The sequence below is a fragment of the Symphalangus syndactylus genome, chromosome 9 (assembly GCF_028878055.3).
Source record: "Symphalangus syndactylus isolate Jambi chromosome 9, NHGRI_mSymSyn1-v2.1_pri, whole genome shotgun sequence".
In the NCBI taxonomy this organism is placed as follows: Eukaryota; Metazoa; Chordata; class Mammalia; order Primates; family Hylobatidae; genus Symphalangus; species Symphalangus syndactylus.
The window spans coordinates 62,309,082-62,326,307 of record NC_072431.2 but is presented as its reverse complement, the minus strand read 5'-3'; the positions used below and the strand labels follow the sequence as shown (position 1 = coordinate 62,326,307).

The 17,226-nt window shown below is 47.0% G+C and overlaps 1 protein-coding gene across 7 annotated transcripts in view; it reads right to left on the bottom strand.

Moving 5' to 3' along the window:
• LOC129489732 (general transcription factor II-I repeat domain-containing protein 2B) overlaps positions 1–17,226 on the bottom strand; it is an 85,708-nt gene that overhangs the window by 28,385 nt on the left and 40,097 nt on the right. For 4 of the 7 annotated variants that reach the window (XM_055292787.2, XM_055292786.2, XM_063646329.1 and 1 more), the window contains exons 3-8: positions 15,626–15,764; positions 6,220–6,339; positions 3,924–4,107; positions 3,728–3,756; positions 1,266–1,320; positions 849–892 (exon numbers count right to left, since the gene is read on the bottom strand). In XM_055292787.2, coding sequence (XP_055148762.1) covers positions 849–892; positions 1,266–1,320; positions 3,728–3,756; positions 3,924–4,107; positions 6,220–6,339; positions 15,626–15,764 — 571 coding nt within the window. Of the gene's footprint in view, positions 1–848; positions 893–1,265; positions 1,775–3,727; positions 3,757–3,923; positions 4,108–6,219; positions 6,340–15,625; positions 15,765–17,226 lie in introns of those variants that run through there. The other 3 variants (XM_063646330.1, XM_055292785.2, XM_055292789.2) reach the window with 2 other exon arrangements.

The following is a 17,226-nucleotide window of genomic DNA, read 5'->3' as shown; positions in this document are numbered from 1 at the left end:
TGCCTCGGCCTCCCAAGGTATTGGAGTTACAGTCATGAGCCCCCGCACCCTGCCAAGCCTTGTTTTCTAGATATTTGAGTAAAATAATGGTTCTTCTGCAAATGAGGCTCCACTGAGGTTAATTCATGCCCTGCTCTTTATTTATTTATTTGATAAAACAAAAGAAAGGTGTCAAATGATAACCTGCTAGATACTTGGTTCTTTTTTTTGTTTTTTGTTTTTTTGTGTGTTTTTTTTTACACAGAATCTCACTCTGTAGCCTGAGGTGGAGTGCAGTAGTGGGATCTTGGCTCACTGCAACCTCCACCTCCCAGGCTCAAGCAATTCTCATGCCTCAGCCTCCCAAGTAGCTGGGACTACAGGCGCACACAACCATGCCCAGCTAATTTTTTGTATTTTAGTAGAGACAGGGTTTTACCACGTTGGCCAGGATGGTCTTGAACTCCTGAGCTCAGGCGATCTGCCCGCCTCAGCCTCCCAAAGTGCTGGGATTACAGGCGTGATCCACTGTGCTCAGCCTTGTTTGTTTTTTTGAGACAGGGTCTTGTTCTGTCACCCAGGCTGGAGTGCAGCGGCGCCATCTCAGCTCACTGCAGCCTCAACCTCCCAGGTCCAAGCAATTCTCCTGCTTCAGCCTCCCTGGTAGCTGGGATTACAGGCATACACAGCCACGCCTGGCTAATTTTTGTATTTTTAGGAGAGACGGGGTTTCACCATGTTGGCCAGGCTGGTCTTGAACTCCTGACCTCAAGTGATCCGCCTGCCTCGGCCTCCCAAAGTGCTGGGATTACAGGCGTGAGCTACTACGCTTGGCCAATACTTGATTCTAAAAGCATCTTGGTACCCACCAGAATCTTCCATGGGTTCAGTTTTCACATTGATGGGGCCACAGCTGCAAGGAGAAGGGAACCCTGGTCAGGATGGGCAGGGTGACAACCAGGCACAGCCGCCTGGACACACTGAGCTCCAATGCCCTGGATCTCCGCAGCACCAAATCCCCCTCCTCCCCTCAATCAAATGCAACAATGCCTCCACTTTAACATTAACGTTCTTAATAAGTTATTCCCAAATTAAACGTGTCTACTGAAAATAGTCTTCTAATTCCAAAGGTCCTTTTGGACAAAGAATAGGATAGAAAATAAGGAAGAGAAGAAGCACGTTAACCCTTTACACTCCACTTAAATGCTGTAAGGAGGCCTTTCTGTCATCCAAAAACGAACACTGTGCATAGTGGTGGATTTTGGTTGCTGTGATTTATCTTTTACCTTTCACTTGGTGATACTATGGATCTCTCAGCATCTGTTACCATCCCGGGGCCACCTGTGGAGGAATAAAAAAACACACACCAGCCCCTTTTAGCACCTTGGAAAATGACTAACATCCAAAGGCATAGAAATTGACAGCAAATACACAGAAAACGGAACTCCCAGATCGAAGCCAACGTGGAAAAGTCACTGAGAGAGAAACTGACTCAAAGCAGCCCCTGTGTTCCGGGGCCATTTGTGTGGGCAGGATGGGGGTTACCGAGGAGTGTTTTGGGGCCAGAGCACCGTCATGCGGCCGAGCCTCAGCTCACCAGCTGGGCTGCCTCCAGCAACTCACTAACCTTCCCTCTGCCTCCGCTTCCTAGTGAACACGGTGGTTGTGGGAGGATCATGAATATACGCAAAATGACTAGAACAGTGCCTGCACGTTGTAAGCACTAAGTTACAGCTGCTATGACACGAGCTCCCCCTTGATCTGTGGTTTCGCGGTCCTCGGTTTGTTCCCCAAGGTCAACCAAGGTCTGCAAAGAGTAAACGGAAAATTCCAGAAATAAACAATTCAGAAGTTTGAAATCACACGTTGTTCTGAGCAGCGTGATGAAGTGTCGTGCCGTCCCGCCTGGGACGTGACTCATCCCTTTGTCCTGCAATCCACGCTGTCTACACTACTCGCCCACTAGTCACTGAGCAGCTGGCTCTGTTATCAGACTGACAGTCCTGGGAAGGCCAGGGTGTTTGTGCTCAAGTCACCTTTATTTGACTTCATAATAGCCTCAAAGTGCAAGAGTAGTAATGAGGGCATATTGTTATAATCGTTTTATTTTATCTTTAGTTATTGCTGTTAATCTCCTACTGTGCTTGATTTATTGATTTATTTATTGAGACAGATCTTGCTCTGTTGCCTGGGCTGGAGTGCAGTGGCATGATCTCAGCTCACTGCAACGTCTGCCTCCCGGGTTTAAGCAATTCTCCCGCCTCAGCCTCCCGAGTAGCTGGGACTACAGGTACGCACCACCACGCCCGGCTAATTTTTGTATTTTTAGTAGAGACAGGGTTTCACCATGTTGGCCAGGCTGGTCTCAAACTCCCAACCTCAGGTGATCCACCTGCCTCAGCCTCCCAAAATGTTGGGATTACAGGCGTGAGCCACCACATCTGGCCTGTGCTTGATTTATAAATTAAACTTTCTCATAGGTATGTATGGATAGGGAAAAACATAGTATATGAAGGGTTCTCTACTACCCATGGGTCCAGGCATCCACTGGGGGTCTTGGAGCATATTCCCCGAGGATAAGGGGGGACTACTGTATTATTGTTTTTCTATGATGATGATACAAGCCAGTTGGGACAACAGTCCATGGCCACCTGCCACCCTGCCCCTCTCATTTCTCCTTTAATGTGAGTTAGAGGATGACAGGAACTCACCATCCCTCCCAAAACAGACTTTCCACTGTGTTTAGTCCCCAGCTAAGAAGAACTGAGCATGTCATACACCCAGCAGGTGCCTTGTGAACTGTGCCACCCCCCAACCCTGCCGTCTCCTTACTCCACCTAGGCAGTCTCAGCAAGACATCCTCTTTTATTCTTATTTATTTATTTATTTTTGAGACAGAGTCTCATTTTGTCACCCAGGCTGGAGTGCGGTGGCACGATCTCGGCTCACTGCAAACTCCACATGTCAGGTTCAAGCGATTCTCCTGCCTCAGCCTCCTGAGTAACTGGGATTACAGGCACCCGCCACCATGCCTGGCTAACTTTGGTATTTTTAGTAGGGATGGGGTTTCACCATGTTGACCAGGCTGGTCTCGAACTCCTGACCTCAAGTGATCTGCCCACCTCTGCCTCCCAAAGTGCTGGGATTACAGGTGTGAGCCACTGTGTCCGGCCTAAATTTTTTTTTTAATAGCTACAAATGTATTTTTCTTTTTTTAAATTTTCTTTATTTCTTCTTAAAAAAAAGGGTGGCAGGATACATGTGCAGAACATGCAGGTTTGTTACCTAGGCACATGTGTGCCATGGTGGCTTGCCGCACCTATTGGCCCGTCCTCTAAGTTCCCTCCCCTCACCCAAATTCAAGTTTTGTTGTTTTTTTTTTTTTTTGGGACGGAGTCTTGCTCAGTCGCCCAGGCTGGAGTGCAGTGGCACGATCTCCATTCACTACAAGCTTCACCTCCCGGGTTCACGCCATTCTCCTGCCTCAGCCTCCCGAGTAGCTGGGACTACAGGCGCCTGCCACCATGCCTGGCTAATTTTTTTTTGTATTTTTAGTAGAGACTGGGTTTCACCATGTTAGCCAGGATGGTTTCGATCTCCTGACCCCGTGATCCGCCCGCCTCGGCCTCCCAAAGTGCTGGGATTACAGGTGTGAGCCATTGCGCCCGGCCCCCAATTCAAGTTTTAATGAAGAAGTAGTAGTTCAGCAGCTCAGAAGAGCCACCAAACCTGAGAAGCTGTCACTTACCCAGCTGACTCTCTGGTCCTAGGAAGGGTCTGCAAGAAAAGCAACACCGTTACACAGCATGGACAAATGAAAAAAGCATGACACATCTGAATAGTCCGCTCTGAAACGCAACAGGCGGAATGCACGAGTGAATTAAAATTAGGCTATCAGTTTCATCTTTAAATGAACTGAGGCGGCGGGGGGCAGAGTGTGTCACCTATTTATGATGAATGAAATCCCTGCTTTGTTCTCCAAAATCCATTTCAGGGTTGCAAGGTCGTAATTCTCAGGGTGTTGAAAGGCAACGCCTTCCGGAAGCCCCTGCACTACCACAGCCGACTGGTCTCGCAGCATCTTCTCATAGGGAACAGGCACCATCACCGTCGTCCCTAAGGCTTTACCTATAAGAAGACGCAAACGTCTTTAGAAGGTGTGAACCTAACGTTCTACCAGTTTTTTTTTTTTTTTTTTGAAGAGACGGAGTCTCGCTCAGCCACCCAGGCTGGAGTGCAATGGTGAGATCTCGGCTCGCTGCAACCTCTGCCTCCCGGGTTCAAACAATTCTCCTGCCTCAGCCTCCCGAGTAGCTGGGACTACAGGCACACACCGCCATGCCTAGCTAATTTCTTTTGTATTTTAGTAGAGATGAGGTTTCACCATGTTGCCCAGACTGGTCTCGAACTGCTGAGCTCAGGCAATCCACCCACCTTAGCCTGCCAAAGTGCTAGGATAACAGGCGTGAGCCACCGAGCCCAGCCTAGTTTTTTTTGTTTGTTTTTAATTAAGAGACAGGGTTTTGACTGGGCTCACTACAACCTCTGCCTCCTGGGTTCAAGCAATTCTCCTGCCTCTGCCTCCTGAGTAGCTGGGATTACTGCCACCATGCCCGACTAATTTTTGTATTTTTAGTAGAGACAGAGTTTCACTATGTTGGCCAGGCTGGTCTCGAACTCTTGATCTCAGGTGATCCACCCACCTCAGCCTCCCAAGTAACTGGTGTGAGTCACTGTGCACGGCCTGTTACCTAGCTTTTTAAAACACTGCAAAGGATTTTTGAAAATTATTTTTATTTTATTTTGTAGAGGCAGGGTCTTACTATGTTGCTCAGTCTGGTCTCAAACTCCTGGGCTCAAATGATCCTCCCACCTTAGCCTCCCAAGTAGCTGGGATTACAGGCTCAAGCCACCACATCCAGTGTATTTTTTTTTTTTTTTTTTTTGAGACGGCGTCTTGCTCTGTCCCCCAGGCTGGAGTGCAGTGGCACGATCTTGGCTCACTGCAAGCTCCGTCTCCTGGGTTCACGCCATTCTCCTGCCTCAGCCTCCCAAGTAGCTGGGACTACAGGCGCCCGCCAACATGCCCGGCTAATTTTTTTTGTATTTTTAGTAGAGATGGGGTTTCACCGTGTTAGCCAGGATGGTCTCGATCTCCTGACCTCATGATCCGCCCGCCTCGGCCTCCCAAAGTGCTGGGATTACAGGCTTGAGCCACCGCGCCTGGCGTGTATTTTTTTTTTTTTTTAATTCCCATCTTCATGCCTATGGAAAGACATGGGTAGGTGGAGCGACAACTGAGGGGTGAGGGAGGTGGCTGAGCCAACATTGACTGTCTTTAGCAATACACTGGCCTTGATGTGGGGGCTCTCTAAAACGGGATCAAGGAAGAAAGAGTGATCAATAAAGAAGTTTCCACAGAGCAGAAGATCCAAGATCCACATCATCTTCTATAAGAACACTTAATCTGGTAATTAAGAACTGGTGGCCAGGTGTAGTGGCTCATGCCTATAATCCCAGCATTTTGGGAGGCCGAGGCAGGAGGATCACCTGAGGTCAGGAGTTCGAGACCAACCTGGCCAACATGGTGAAACCCCGTCTCTACTAAAAATACAAAAATTAGCTGGGCATGGTGGTGGGCACCTGTAATCCCAGCTACTCAGGAGGCTGGGGTGGGAGAATCGCTTGAACCCAGGAGGCAGAGTTTGCGGTGAGCTGAGATTGCACCATTGCACTTCAGCCTGGGTGACAGAGCAAGACTCCCTCTCAGAAAAAAAAAAAAAAAAAGAACTAGCTCCTTGCTTGATAAGCATATTGGTTTTGAAATGTTCAAAACATTCTAAGTAGTCATAGCAATAAGACTGTCTGTGACACTGTCCTACTCCTGGGTGAACCACTTAGAGAATTCATGCTTGGCTGGGCACGGTGGCTCAGGCCTATAATTCCAGCACTTTGGGAGGCCAAGGCGGGCGGATCACAAGGTGAGGAGTTCGAGACCAGCCTGGCCAACATGGTGAAATCCTATCTCTACTAAAAATACGAAAATTAGCCAGGTGTGCTGGTGGGCGCCTGTAATCTCAGGTACGTGGGAGGCTGAGGCAGGAGAATTGCTTGAACCCAGGAGGCGGAGGCTGCAGTGAGCTGAGATCGCGCCATTGCATTCCAGCCTGGGTGGCAGAGCAAGACTCCATCTCAAAAAAAAAAAAAAAGAATAGAATTCATGCTTAAAGTGAATGTTACCATAACAAAAGCAGAAATAGTCCTCCACTGCCTTCCTGAGTATTTCCGTTTCGCCCGAGTGGACCTGCATCCCGTTCACAGGGCAGGGAGGTTTCACCTCATGCAGCCCCTCTGCAACGCCTGCAAATGGATGATTGGCATTAGGTCAGTATCTAAGCATTTGTGCTGTACACTTCCGTACTTTGTTTCTGGTATTGAAAGAAAAAAGGGGAAAAAGTGAATAAATATAAAACAAGATCTTTTAAAGAAAAACAAGAAAAAATGGTATTTATGATAAACAGGTTAAAGAACTATAAAAAAATCAACATATAAAGAAATAGTAGTAGTTTAAGGAAATTATTATTTTTAGAGTCAGGGTTTCACTCTGCTGCCTAGGCTGGAGTGCAGTGGGATGATTGAAGTTCCCTGCAGCCTCAAATTTCTGGGCTTAAGTGATCCTCCCACCTCAGCCTCCAGAGTAGCTAGGCTTACAGGAGTGCCCCATCACACCTGGCTAACTTTTAAATTTTTTTTAGAGATGGGATCTCACGATGTTGCCCAGGCTGGCCTCTAACTCCTGGCCTCAAGTGATCCTCCCATCTCAGCCTCCCAAAGTGTTGGGATTACAGGTGTGAGGCACTGCACCCAGCCAGAAATTATCTTTATAACAGAAATTTGATTTGCTATACAGTTGAAACATGACAATAATTGTATAGGAAGACTATACCCCTGAACCCATTCAAGACCAGCCCCGGAATCAATTGCTCCTCCAAAAGTTTTAAAACTGATTGTTTTCATCAGTCTAGTCAGAAGAGAGAAACCACATAGTAATTTGAACACAGAAAGGTTTTTTTTTTTTTGTATCAATGTAAGGGGCACAAGTATAGTTTTCTTTTTTTTTTTTTTTTTTTTGAGACAGAGTCTAGCTGTGTCACCTAGGCTGGAGTGCAGTGGCGCAATCTCAGCTCACTGCAAGCTCTGCCTCCCGGGTTCATGCCATTCTCCTGCCTCAGCCTCCTGAGTAGCTGGGACTACAGGTGCCCTCCACCGCATCCAGCTAAATTTTTTGTATTTTTTAGTAGAGACGGGGTTTCACCGTGTTAGCCAGGATGGTCTCAATCTCCTGACCTCATGATCTGCCCGCCTCAGCCTCCCAAAGTGCTGGGATTACAGGTGTGAGCCACCGCGCCCCACCAAGTATAGTTTTCTTGCATGGATATACGGTGCCGTTGGTGAAGTCTGGGGTTTTAGTGTACTCATCACCCAAATAATGTACATTGTACCCATGAAGTAATTTATCATCCCTTACCCACCTCCTGCCTCCCACCCCTCTGAGTCTCCAGTGTCTGTTATTTCACACTCTATGACCATGTTTTTGTTTGTTTGTTTTTTGTTTGTTTGTTTTGAGACAGAGTCTCACTCTGTCACCCAGGCTGGAGTGCAGTGGCACAATCTCAGCTCACAGTAACCTCTGCCTCCCGGGTTCAGGAGATTCTTATGCCTCAGCCTCCCTAGTAACTGGGATTACAGGCACCCACCACTACACCAGGCTCATTTTTGTATTTTTAGTAGAGACAGGGTTTCACCATGTTGGCCAGGCTGGTCTGGAACTCCTGGCCTCAAGTGATCTGCCCACCTCGGCCTCCCAAAGTGTCGGGATTATAGGCGTGAGCCACCGCACCTAGCCTCACATTCTATGTCCATGTGTACCTATTATTTAGCCCCTCTTGTAAGGACATGCAGCATTTGCCTTTTTAAGTCAAATGATAAAGACAATAGCCCCTAATTCCATTCATGTTGCTGCAAAAGACATCATTTCATTCTTTTTTTTTTTTTTTTTTTTGAGAGAGTCTTACTCTGTCATCTAAGCTGGAGTGCAGTGGCGTGATCTCAGCTCACTGCAACCTCCGCCTCCTGGGTTCAAGCAATTCTTGTGTGCCTCAGCTACCCGAGTAGCTGGCATTACAGGCACACGCCACCAGGCCTGGCTAATTTTTGTATTTTTAGTAGAGACGAGGTTTTGCCATGTTGGCCAGGCTGGTCTAGAATTCCTGATCTCAAGTGATCCATTGCCTCGGCCTCCCAAAGTGCCTGGATTATAGGCATGAGCTACCGTGTCCCGCCATTTCATTCTTTTTTATGGCTGAGTAGTATCCCATAGTGTACATGCCACATTTTCTTTATCCAGTCATCTGGTGATGAATGCTTAGCTTGATTGCACATCTTTGCTATTGTGAATAGTGCTGTGATAAACGTTCAAGGCAGCTGTCTTTTTGATAGAATGATTTCTTTTCCTTTGGGTAGATGCCAAGTAGGGCTTGCTGGATCGAATGGGGGTTTATGTTTCGTTCTTTGAGAAATCTCCACACTGTTTTCCATAGAGCTTGTACTAATTTACACCAACAGGTGAAGTTTCCTAGAAGAGTCGTCAACTGGTATCATGGGATTAGCTGCTAGAGGGACTGAGGACTCTAAAGAGAACATAAGCAGCAGGTTGCAAGAGCATCTGTGACTGCTGGGCTAAGGCAGGGGACCCAGGAGGGAGCAAATCCAGGAATGGGGTGGCCCCCCAGGGCCGAGATCCAGGCCTCATTAAACAGGATTTGGCCACGGCCCACTGGATAGTGGGGAAGCCTGTGGGGGTGTCCATGTGGTGGCTGGTAAGCAGGGGCCTGCTTTCTGGGGGTGCTGGCGGAAATCACTAGACAGTTGCCCTGTGGGTGCCTGCAACACTTTCTGGGCATTATAAGGAAGATGGCCTCTAGTGTGCCAGTGGAACTCTCTGGAAGCTACCTGGAGAGTGATGCCAAGAGAATTTGCTGGGAAGCCATGCTCTGGGGAACTGGTGTAACTCCCTAGGAAACCGCCTGTGGGTATGGAGCCACTGAAATTCACTGCGAAACCTCCTTCTGGAATTTTTCTTTCTTCCTTTTTCCTTTCCTTTCCTTTTTTTTTTGGTCTTGCTCTGTCACCCAGGCTGGAGTGCAATGGCGTGATCTTGGCTCACTGCAACCTCCACCTCCTGGGTTCAAGTGATTCTCCTGCCTCAGCCTCCCGAGTAGCTGGGATTACAGGTGCATGCCACCACACCCAGCTCATTTTTGTATTTTTAGTACAGATGGGGTTTTGCCATGTTGGCCAGGCTGGTCTCGAACTCCTGGCCTCAGGTGATCTGCCAGCCTCAGCCTACCAGAGTGCTGGAATTACAGGTGTGAGCCACCGCACCCGGCTGATCTATATCTTTTAAAAATAATAATAAAAAAAGAAAAAAGGCCAATGTAAAAATGTATATATATATGTATTTTGTAGAGACAGGGTCTTGCCATGTTGCCCAGGCAGGTCTCAAACTCCTGGGCTCCAGCGATCCTCCCACCTTGGCCTCCCAAAGTGCTGGGATTACATACATGAGCCACTGCGCCTGGCTCCTTCTGGAATTTTCTGGAACTTCGATGAGACTTGCTGGGAAGCCAGGTGGAGTATCAGTAGAAGTGACTGGGAAGCTGTGTGTGGTGGGGGTGTCACTAAAACTCACTGGAATGAGTGCCACACTGGGTATCCCAAATGCTGTTGGTCATCACAGGCAGGTGAGAGCACACTGCAACCTCCGCTTCCCGGGTTCAAGCGATTCTACTGCCTCTCCCTCCCGAGTAGCTAGGATTACAGGCTCCTGCCACCACACACCTGGCTAATTTTTGTATTTTTAGTAGAGACGGGGTTTTCCCATGTTGGCCAGGCTGGTATCGAACTCCCAACGTCAAGTGATCTGCCCGCCTTGGCATCCCAAAATGCTGGGATTACAGGCGTGCCCGGCCCCAAGTGGAATTTATTCCTCTAATACAAGGATGGTTCAACATATTTAAATCAATCAATGTAATGTACCACATTGAAAGAATAAAGGACAAAAGCCACATGATCATCTCAATTGCTGCAGAAAAAGCATTGGACAAGATTGAACATCCTTTCATGATAAAAGCACTCTACCAACTACAAGTGGAAGGAAATGACCAATGTAATAAAGGCCATTTATAAAAAGTCCATGGCTAATATCACTTAACAATGAAAGACTGATAGCTAAGATCGGAAATAGCAAAGATGGGCCAGGTGCGGTGGCTCACCTCTGTAATCTCAGCACTTTGGGAGGCTGAGGCAGGCAGATCACTTGAGGTCAGGAGTTCGAGACCATGCTGGCCAATGTGGTGAAACCCCATCTCTACTAAAAAAATACAAAAATTAGCCAGGTGTGGTGGCGTGCACCTGTAATCTCAGTTACTCAGGAGGCTGAGGCACGAGAATCACTTGAACCTGGGATCTGGAGGTTGCAGTGAGCAGAGACTGTGCCACTGCACTCCAGCCTGGGCAACAGAGCGAGACTCCATCTCAAAGAAAAAAAAGAAAAAGAAATGGCAAAGATGCCCTCTCTTCCCACTTCTGTTCAACACAGTATTGGAAGTCCTAGCTAGAGCAATTAAATTAGGTAAGAAAAAAAAAGGCCTCCAAATTTGAAAGAAAGAAGTAAAATTATCTCTTTTCATAGATGATACATGATTTTGTATGTAGAAAACCCTAAAAATTCCACACAAAAATCTATTCGAACTCCAACAGATTCAGCAAAGTTGCAGGATACTACATCAACACACCAAATCAATTGCATTTCTACACAGTAACAATGAACAATCTGCAAAGGAAATAAAGAAAACAATTCTATTTACAATAGCATCCAAAAGAATAAAATCCTTAGGGATAGACCTAATCAAGGAAGTGAAAATCTGTATGCTAAAACAATCAAACACTGCTGAAAAAAATTAAAGAAGACAGGCTGGGTGCAGTGGCTTATGCCTATAATGCTATAATACCAGCACTTTGGGAGGCCGAGGCAGGCAGATCACTTGAGGTTAGGAGTTCAAGATCAGCCTGGGAAACATGGCGAAACCCCGTCTCGTGGCCGGGCACGGTGGCTCACGCCTGTAATCCCAGCACTTTGGGAGGCCGAGGCGGGCGGATCACGAGGTCAGGAGATCGAGACCATCCTGGCTAACATGGTGAAAGCCCGTCTCCACTAAAAATACAAAAAATTAGCCGGGCGAGGTGGCGGGCGCCTGTAGTTCCAGCTACGCGGGAAGCTGAGGCAGGAGAATGGCATGAACTCCAGGGGGCGGAGCCTGCAGTGAGCCAAGATCGTGCCACTGCACTCCAGCCTGGGTGAAAGAGCGAGACTCCATCTCAAAAAAAAAAAAAAAGAAAAAAGAAACCCCATCTCTACTAAAAATACAAAAATTAGCTGGGTGTGGTGGTGCATGCCTGTAGTCCCAGCTACTTGGGAAGCTGAGGCAGTAGAATCGCTTGAACCTGGGAGGCAGAGATTGCAGTGATCCGAGATCATGCCACTGCACTCCAGCCTGGGCAAGAGAGCAAGACTCTGTCTCTCAAAAAAAAAAAAAAAAAAAGAAAGAAAAGAAAGAAGACACAAACAAATAGAAAGACATCTCATGTTCATGGATTGGCAGGCTTAATATTGTTAAGATATCTGTACTACCAAAAGCCATCTAAAGAATTATTGTAATCCCCATCAAAATCTCATGGGCATTTCTTGTACAAATTAAGAAATCCACTCTAAAATTCACATGGGGCTGGGCGCGGTGGCTCACCCTGTAATCCCAGCACTTTTGGGAGGCTGAGGAGGGTGGATCACGAGGTCAGGAATTCAAGACCATCCTGGCCAACATGGTGAAACCCTATCTCTACTCAAAATACAAAAAAAAAAAAAAAATTAGCTGGGCATGGTGGCATGTGCCTGTAATCCCAGCTACTCGGGAGGCTGAGGCAGGAGAATGGCTTGAACCAGGGAGGCGGAGGTTGTGGTCAGCTGAGATCTCTCCACTGCACTCCAGCCTGGGCGATAGAGCGAGATTCTGTCTCAAAAAAAAAAATCATATGGAACACCAAGGGACTCTGAATAACAGAAACAATCTTGAAAAAGAGCAAATTTGGAGGTCTCATACTTCGTGATTTCAAAACATATTATAAAGTAATCAAAACAGCATGATACTGGCATAAAGACAAATAAATCTACAGAATAGAGTAGGGAGTCCAGAAATAAACCCTTGACCAAATATTTATTTATTTATTTATTTTTTTTTTTTTTTTTTTTTTTTTTTGAGACGGAGTCTCGCTCTGTCGCCCAGGCTGGAGTGCAGTGGCGCGATCTCGGCTCACTGCAAGCTCCGCCTCCCGGGTTCACGCCATTCTCCTGCCTCAGCCTCTCCGAGTAGCTGGGACTACAGGCGCCCGCCACCACGCCCGGCTAATTTTTTTTGTATTTTCAGTAGAGACGGGGTTTCACCGTGGTCTCGATCTCCTGACCTCGTGATCCGCCCGCCTCGGCCTCCCAAAGTGCTGGGATTACAAGCGTGAGCCACCGCGCCCGGCACCCTTGACCAAATATTTAGCATGTATGCCAGGTGCAGATCTCAGCTACTTGGGAGGCCAAGATGGGAGGATCACTTGAGCCCAGGAATTTATGACCAGTAATATAGCAAAACCCTGTCTCAAAAAAAAAAAAAAGCCGGGCGCGGTGGCTCACGCCTGTAATCCCAGCACTTTGGGAGGCCGAGGTGGGCGGATCACAAGGTCAGGAGATCGAGACCATCCTGGCTAACACGGTGAAACCCCGTCTCTACTAAAAATACAAAAAATTAGCCGGGCGAGGTGGCAGGCGCCTGTAGTCCCAGCTACGCGGGAGGCTGAGGCAGGAGAATGGCGTGAACCCCAGGGGGCGGAGCCGGCAGTGAGCCGAGATCGCGCCACTGCACTCCAGCCTGGGTGAAAGAGCGAGACTCCGTCTCAAAAAAAAAAAAAAAAAAAAAAAGGCTGGGCATGGTGGCTCATACCTGTAATCCCAGCACTTTGGGAGCCAGAAGCGGGTAGATCACCTGAGGTCAGCAGTCTAAGACCAGCCTGGACAGCATGGCGAAACTCTGTCTCTACTAAAAAATAAAAAATTAGCTGGGTGTGGTGGTGGGTGCCTGTAATCTCAGCTATTTGGGAGGCTGAGGCAGGAGAATAGCTTGAACCCAGAAGGTGGAGGTTTCAGTGAGCCAAGATCATGCCATTGCACTCCAGCCTGGCCGAAAGGGCAAAACTCTGTCTCAAAAAACAAAAACAAAGACGAAAAACCTGCGGCCATAAAAAAGAAACAAATCATATCCTTTGCAGCAATGTGGAGGCAGCTGGAGGCCATTATCCTATGTAAATGAATGCAGGAACAGAAAACCGAATACCACATGTTCTCACTTGTAAGTGGGAGCCAAACCTTGGATACACGTGGACATAAAGATGGGGATGGGAACAATAGACACTGGAGGCTCCTAGAGGAAAGAGGGAAGTGGGGGCAAGGGTTGCAAAATGAACTATGGGGCACTATGCTCACTACTGTACCCCAAACCACAGCATCACACGATATACCCATGTAACAAATCTACACATGTGCCCCCCGAATCTAAACTAAAAGTTGATGTTATTAAAAGAAAAGAAAATATAAAAATATTATCACACCAATTTCAGAAGTTTCATGACAAGATGAATACTAGAGAAAATATTTGCAACAACGAAATTAACATGCAACTATGAATCTTAAAAAAATCTACAAGTAAATTTCAATGATTAGAAATTCAACTGGCATCTGACATTAATGAATTGAGAATACCCTTCTTGTGTATCAATTACACACTGTATTATTTAAAGATAGCTTCATTTTTTAATCTGTCTTCTTGATAGTGGGGACCTTAATTTGGGATCTGGGAAGTAAATCTGAATCAATCTATCACTCAATTCTCCCCTCTCTCATCTCTCTCTCTATCCATTCATCTAATCTATCTATATACATATATATATATATAATTCCTGTCTCCCTTATCTATCCATCCATCCATCTAAGCTATCTACATACATATATATATACGTAATTCCTCTCTCTTATCTGTCATCTATCCATTTAACTAATCTGTCTACATACATATGTATATAATTCCTGTCTCTTATTTATCTACCCATCTATCTAATCTATGTATACACACACACACACACACACACACACACTTTATATACCCCCTGCCAATCCATAGAGACCCCTCTCTCTCTGTACACACACACACACACGCCCTTATACCCTCTGACAAACCTTTCTGATTTTTATCCTTTCATGGTTACAAGGAATATTAAATTACTATGTCAATACTTGGTAAATAACCTACAGTGTTAGAGATTATCACCATAAAAGGTGTAGCTTTTTGTCTGGTTTTGTTTTGTCTTGAGACCAGGTCTCACTCTATGGGCCAGACTGGAGTGCAGTGGTGTGATCACGGCTCATTGCAGCCTTGACCTCCCGGGCTCAAGCGATCCTCCCACCTGAGCCTCCTGAGTAGCTAAGACAACAGGCGAGTGCCACCATGCCCATTTAATTTTTTTTTTATTTTTTAGTAGAGATGGAGTCTTGCCATGTTGCCCAGCTTGGCCTCAAAATCCTGAGCTCAAGTGATCCACCTGCCTCGGCCTCCCAAAATTTTGGGATTACAGGAGTGAGCCACCGTGCCCGGCAAAAGGTGTAGTTTTTAACACTGTAGAGTAGTTCCTTGACATATGGCCACATATGCTTACTCACACTGGATGCTTGCAGCACACCCTGGCATGCTGAAGGCTCTGAAATTACCATACTAAGAAAAGCAAAAAACGGCCAGGCGCAGTGGCTCACACCTGTAATTCCAGCACTTTGGGAGGTAGAGGTGGGCAGATCACTTGAGGTCAGGAGTTCAAGACCAGCCTGGCCAACAGGGTGAAACCCCATCTCTACCAAAAATATAAAAATCAGCCGGGCATGGTGGAAGGTGCCTGTAATCCCAGCTACTCGGGAGGCTGAGGCAGGAGAATCGCTTGAACCTGGGAGGCGGAGGTTGCGGTGAGCCAAGATTGCACCACTGCACTCCAGTGTGGGTGACACAGTGAGACTCTGTCTCAAAAAAGAAAAAAAAAAAAAGAAAAGAAAAAAGGAGTAATTGCATAATGGCTATTAACAGGCAGTAATACATAACAAGCTCTGGAAAAGTTTTTCCCCTTCCTTTGGAAAGGACTAAAGTAAGAGTATTTTGTAAAATGGTGTTTATTTTAGGAATTAAAGATAATTTGTTCTATGTCCTTGAAATTTATTCTAATAAACCAGAGTACTGCTGAGGACCTAGTACAAAATAAAATGACCATTTGTCTCGGACTCTGCAGTGTTAAGCAGTGTTTATTTGGGAAGCTGAATCCAAGAAGATGTGTTAGGATCGTTTCTAGGAGAATGCTTACGATATCTTAGAAGACAATACTATGGAAGTCTTGCCTGCAATCCTTTTGAGATTGGGAATACAAAGGATAAAATTACAACAACACCTACAGTATTTTGCAAAATCTTTCTGGAAATCCGTCCTGGCATTAACAAAAGCGCATCCTCTCTCGGTTCCGACGACAAACACATCTGTTTCGTACACTGCAATGCAGGCCACTTCTGCCTTGGACTTGGCCAGTTCTTTACACTGAAACAGAAACAAAAAGCGATGTATTATCTACAAGGGCAGATCCAAGTTCACAGGGCCTAGGAGGCCTGCTTTAAGAATACAAAATTAGGTAGCAAAAGGAATATTTATTTATTTTTGAGATGGAGTCTCGCTCTGTCACCCAGGCTGGAGTGCAGTGGCACGATCTTGGCTCACTGCAAGCTCTGCCTCAAGGTTCACGCCATTCTCCCGCCTCAGCCTCCTGAGTAGCTGGGACTACAGGCCCCCGCCACCATGTCTGGCTAATTTGTGTGTGTGTGTGTGTGTGTGTGTGTGTATTTTTAGTACAGACGGGGTTTCACCGTGTTAGCCAGGATGGTATGGATCTCCTGACCTCGTGATTCACCCACCTTGGCCTCCCCAAGTGCTGGGATTACAGGCATGAGCCACCGCGCCCAGCCGGGAATATTCATTTAGAATGAGAAAAATCACCGAGAAAGGAAACCAATAGAAATTTATCAAGCAAACACCATAAACATCATAAAACCCAAAGAACATATTTTTATTGACTGCCTGACATGGATCTCCAATATGCCTTTTCCCTACATTTTTGGCTGCAGACTTTCTGGTTACCTCTTCATATATACAGGCCTTTTTTTTTTTTTTGAGACAGTCTCGCTCTGTCACCCAGGCTGGAGGGCAGTGGTGCGATTTCGGCTCATTACAACCTCCGCCTCGGCCGGGCGCGGTGGCTCAAGCCTGTAATCCCAGCACTTTGGGAGGCCGAGGCGGGCGGATCACGAGGTCAGGAGATCGAGACCATCCTGGCTAACACGGTGAAACCCTGTCTCTACTAAAAATACAAAAAATTAGCCGGGCGTGTTGGCGGACGCCTGTAGTCCCAGCTCCTCGGGAGGCTGAGGCAGGAGAATGGCCTGAACCCGGGAGGCGGAGCTTGCAGTGAGCCGAGATCGCGCCACTGCACTCCAGCCTGGGTGACACAGCAAGACTCCGTCTCAAAAAAAAAAAAAAAAAAACCTCCGCCTCAGCCTCCCAAGTTAGCTGGGATTAAAGGTGCCTGCCACCACACCCAGCTAATATATTTGTATTTTTAGTAAAGACGGGGTTTCACCAAGTTGACCAGGCTGATCTCAACTCCTGACCTCAGGTGATCCACCCTCCTCGGCCTCCCAAAGTGCTGTGATTACAGCCACCGCACCCGGCCTCCTCTTCTTCATATTTTATTGGTAAGAAACACACACAGGCTGGGCGCGGTGGCTTACGCCTGTAATCCCAGCACTTTGGGAGGCTGAGGCAGGCGAATCACAAGGTCAGGAGATCGCGACCATTCTGGCTAACACAGTGAAACCCCGTCTCTACTAAAAAAATACAAAAAAATTTGCCGGGCATGGTGGCGGGCACCTGTAGTCCCAGCTGCTGGGGAGGCTGAGGCAGGAGAATGGCATGAGCCCAAGAGGCGGAGCTTGCAGTGAGCAGAGAT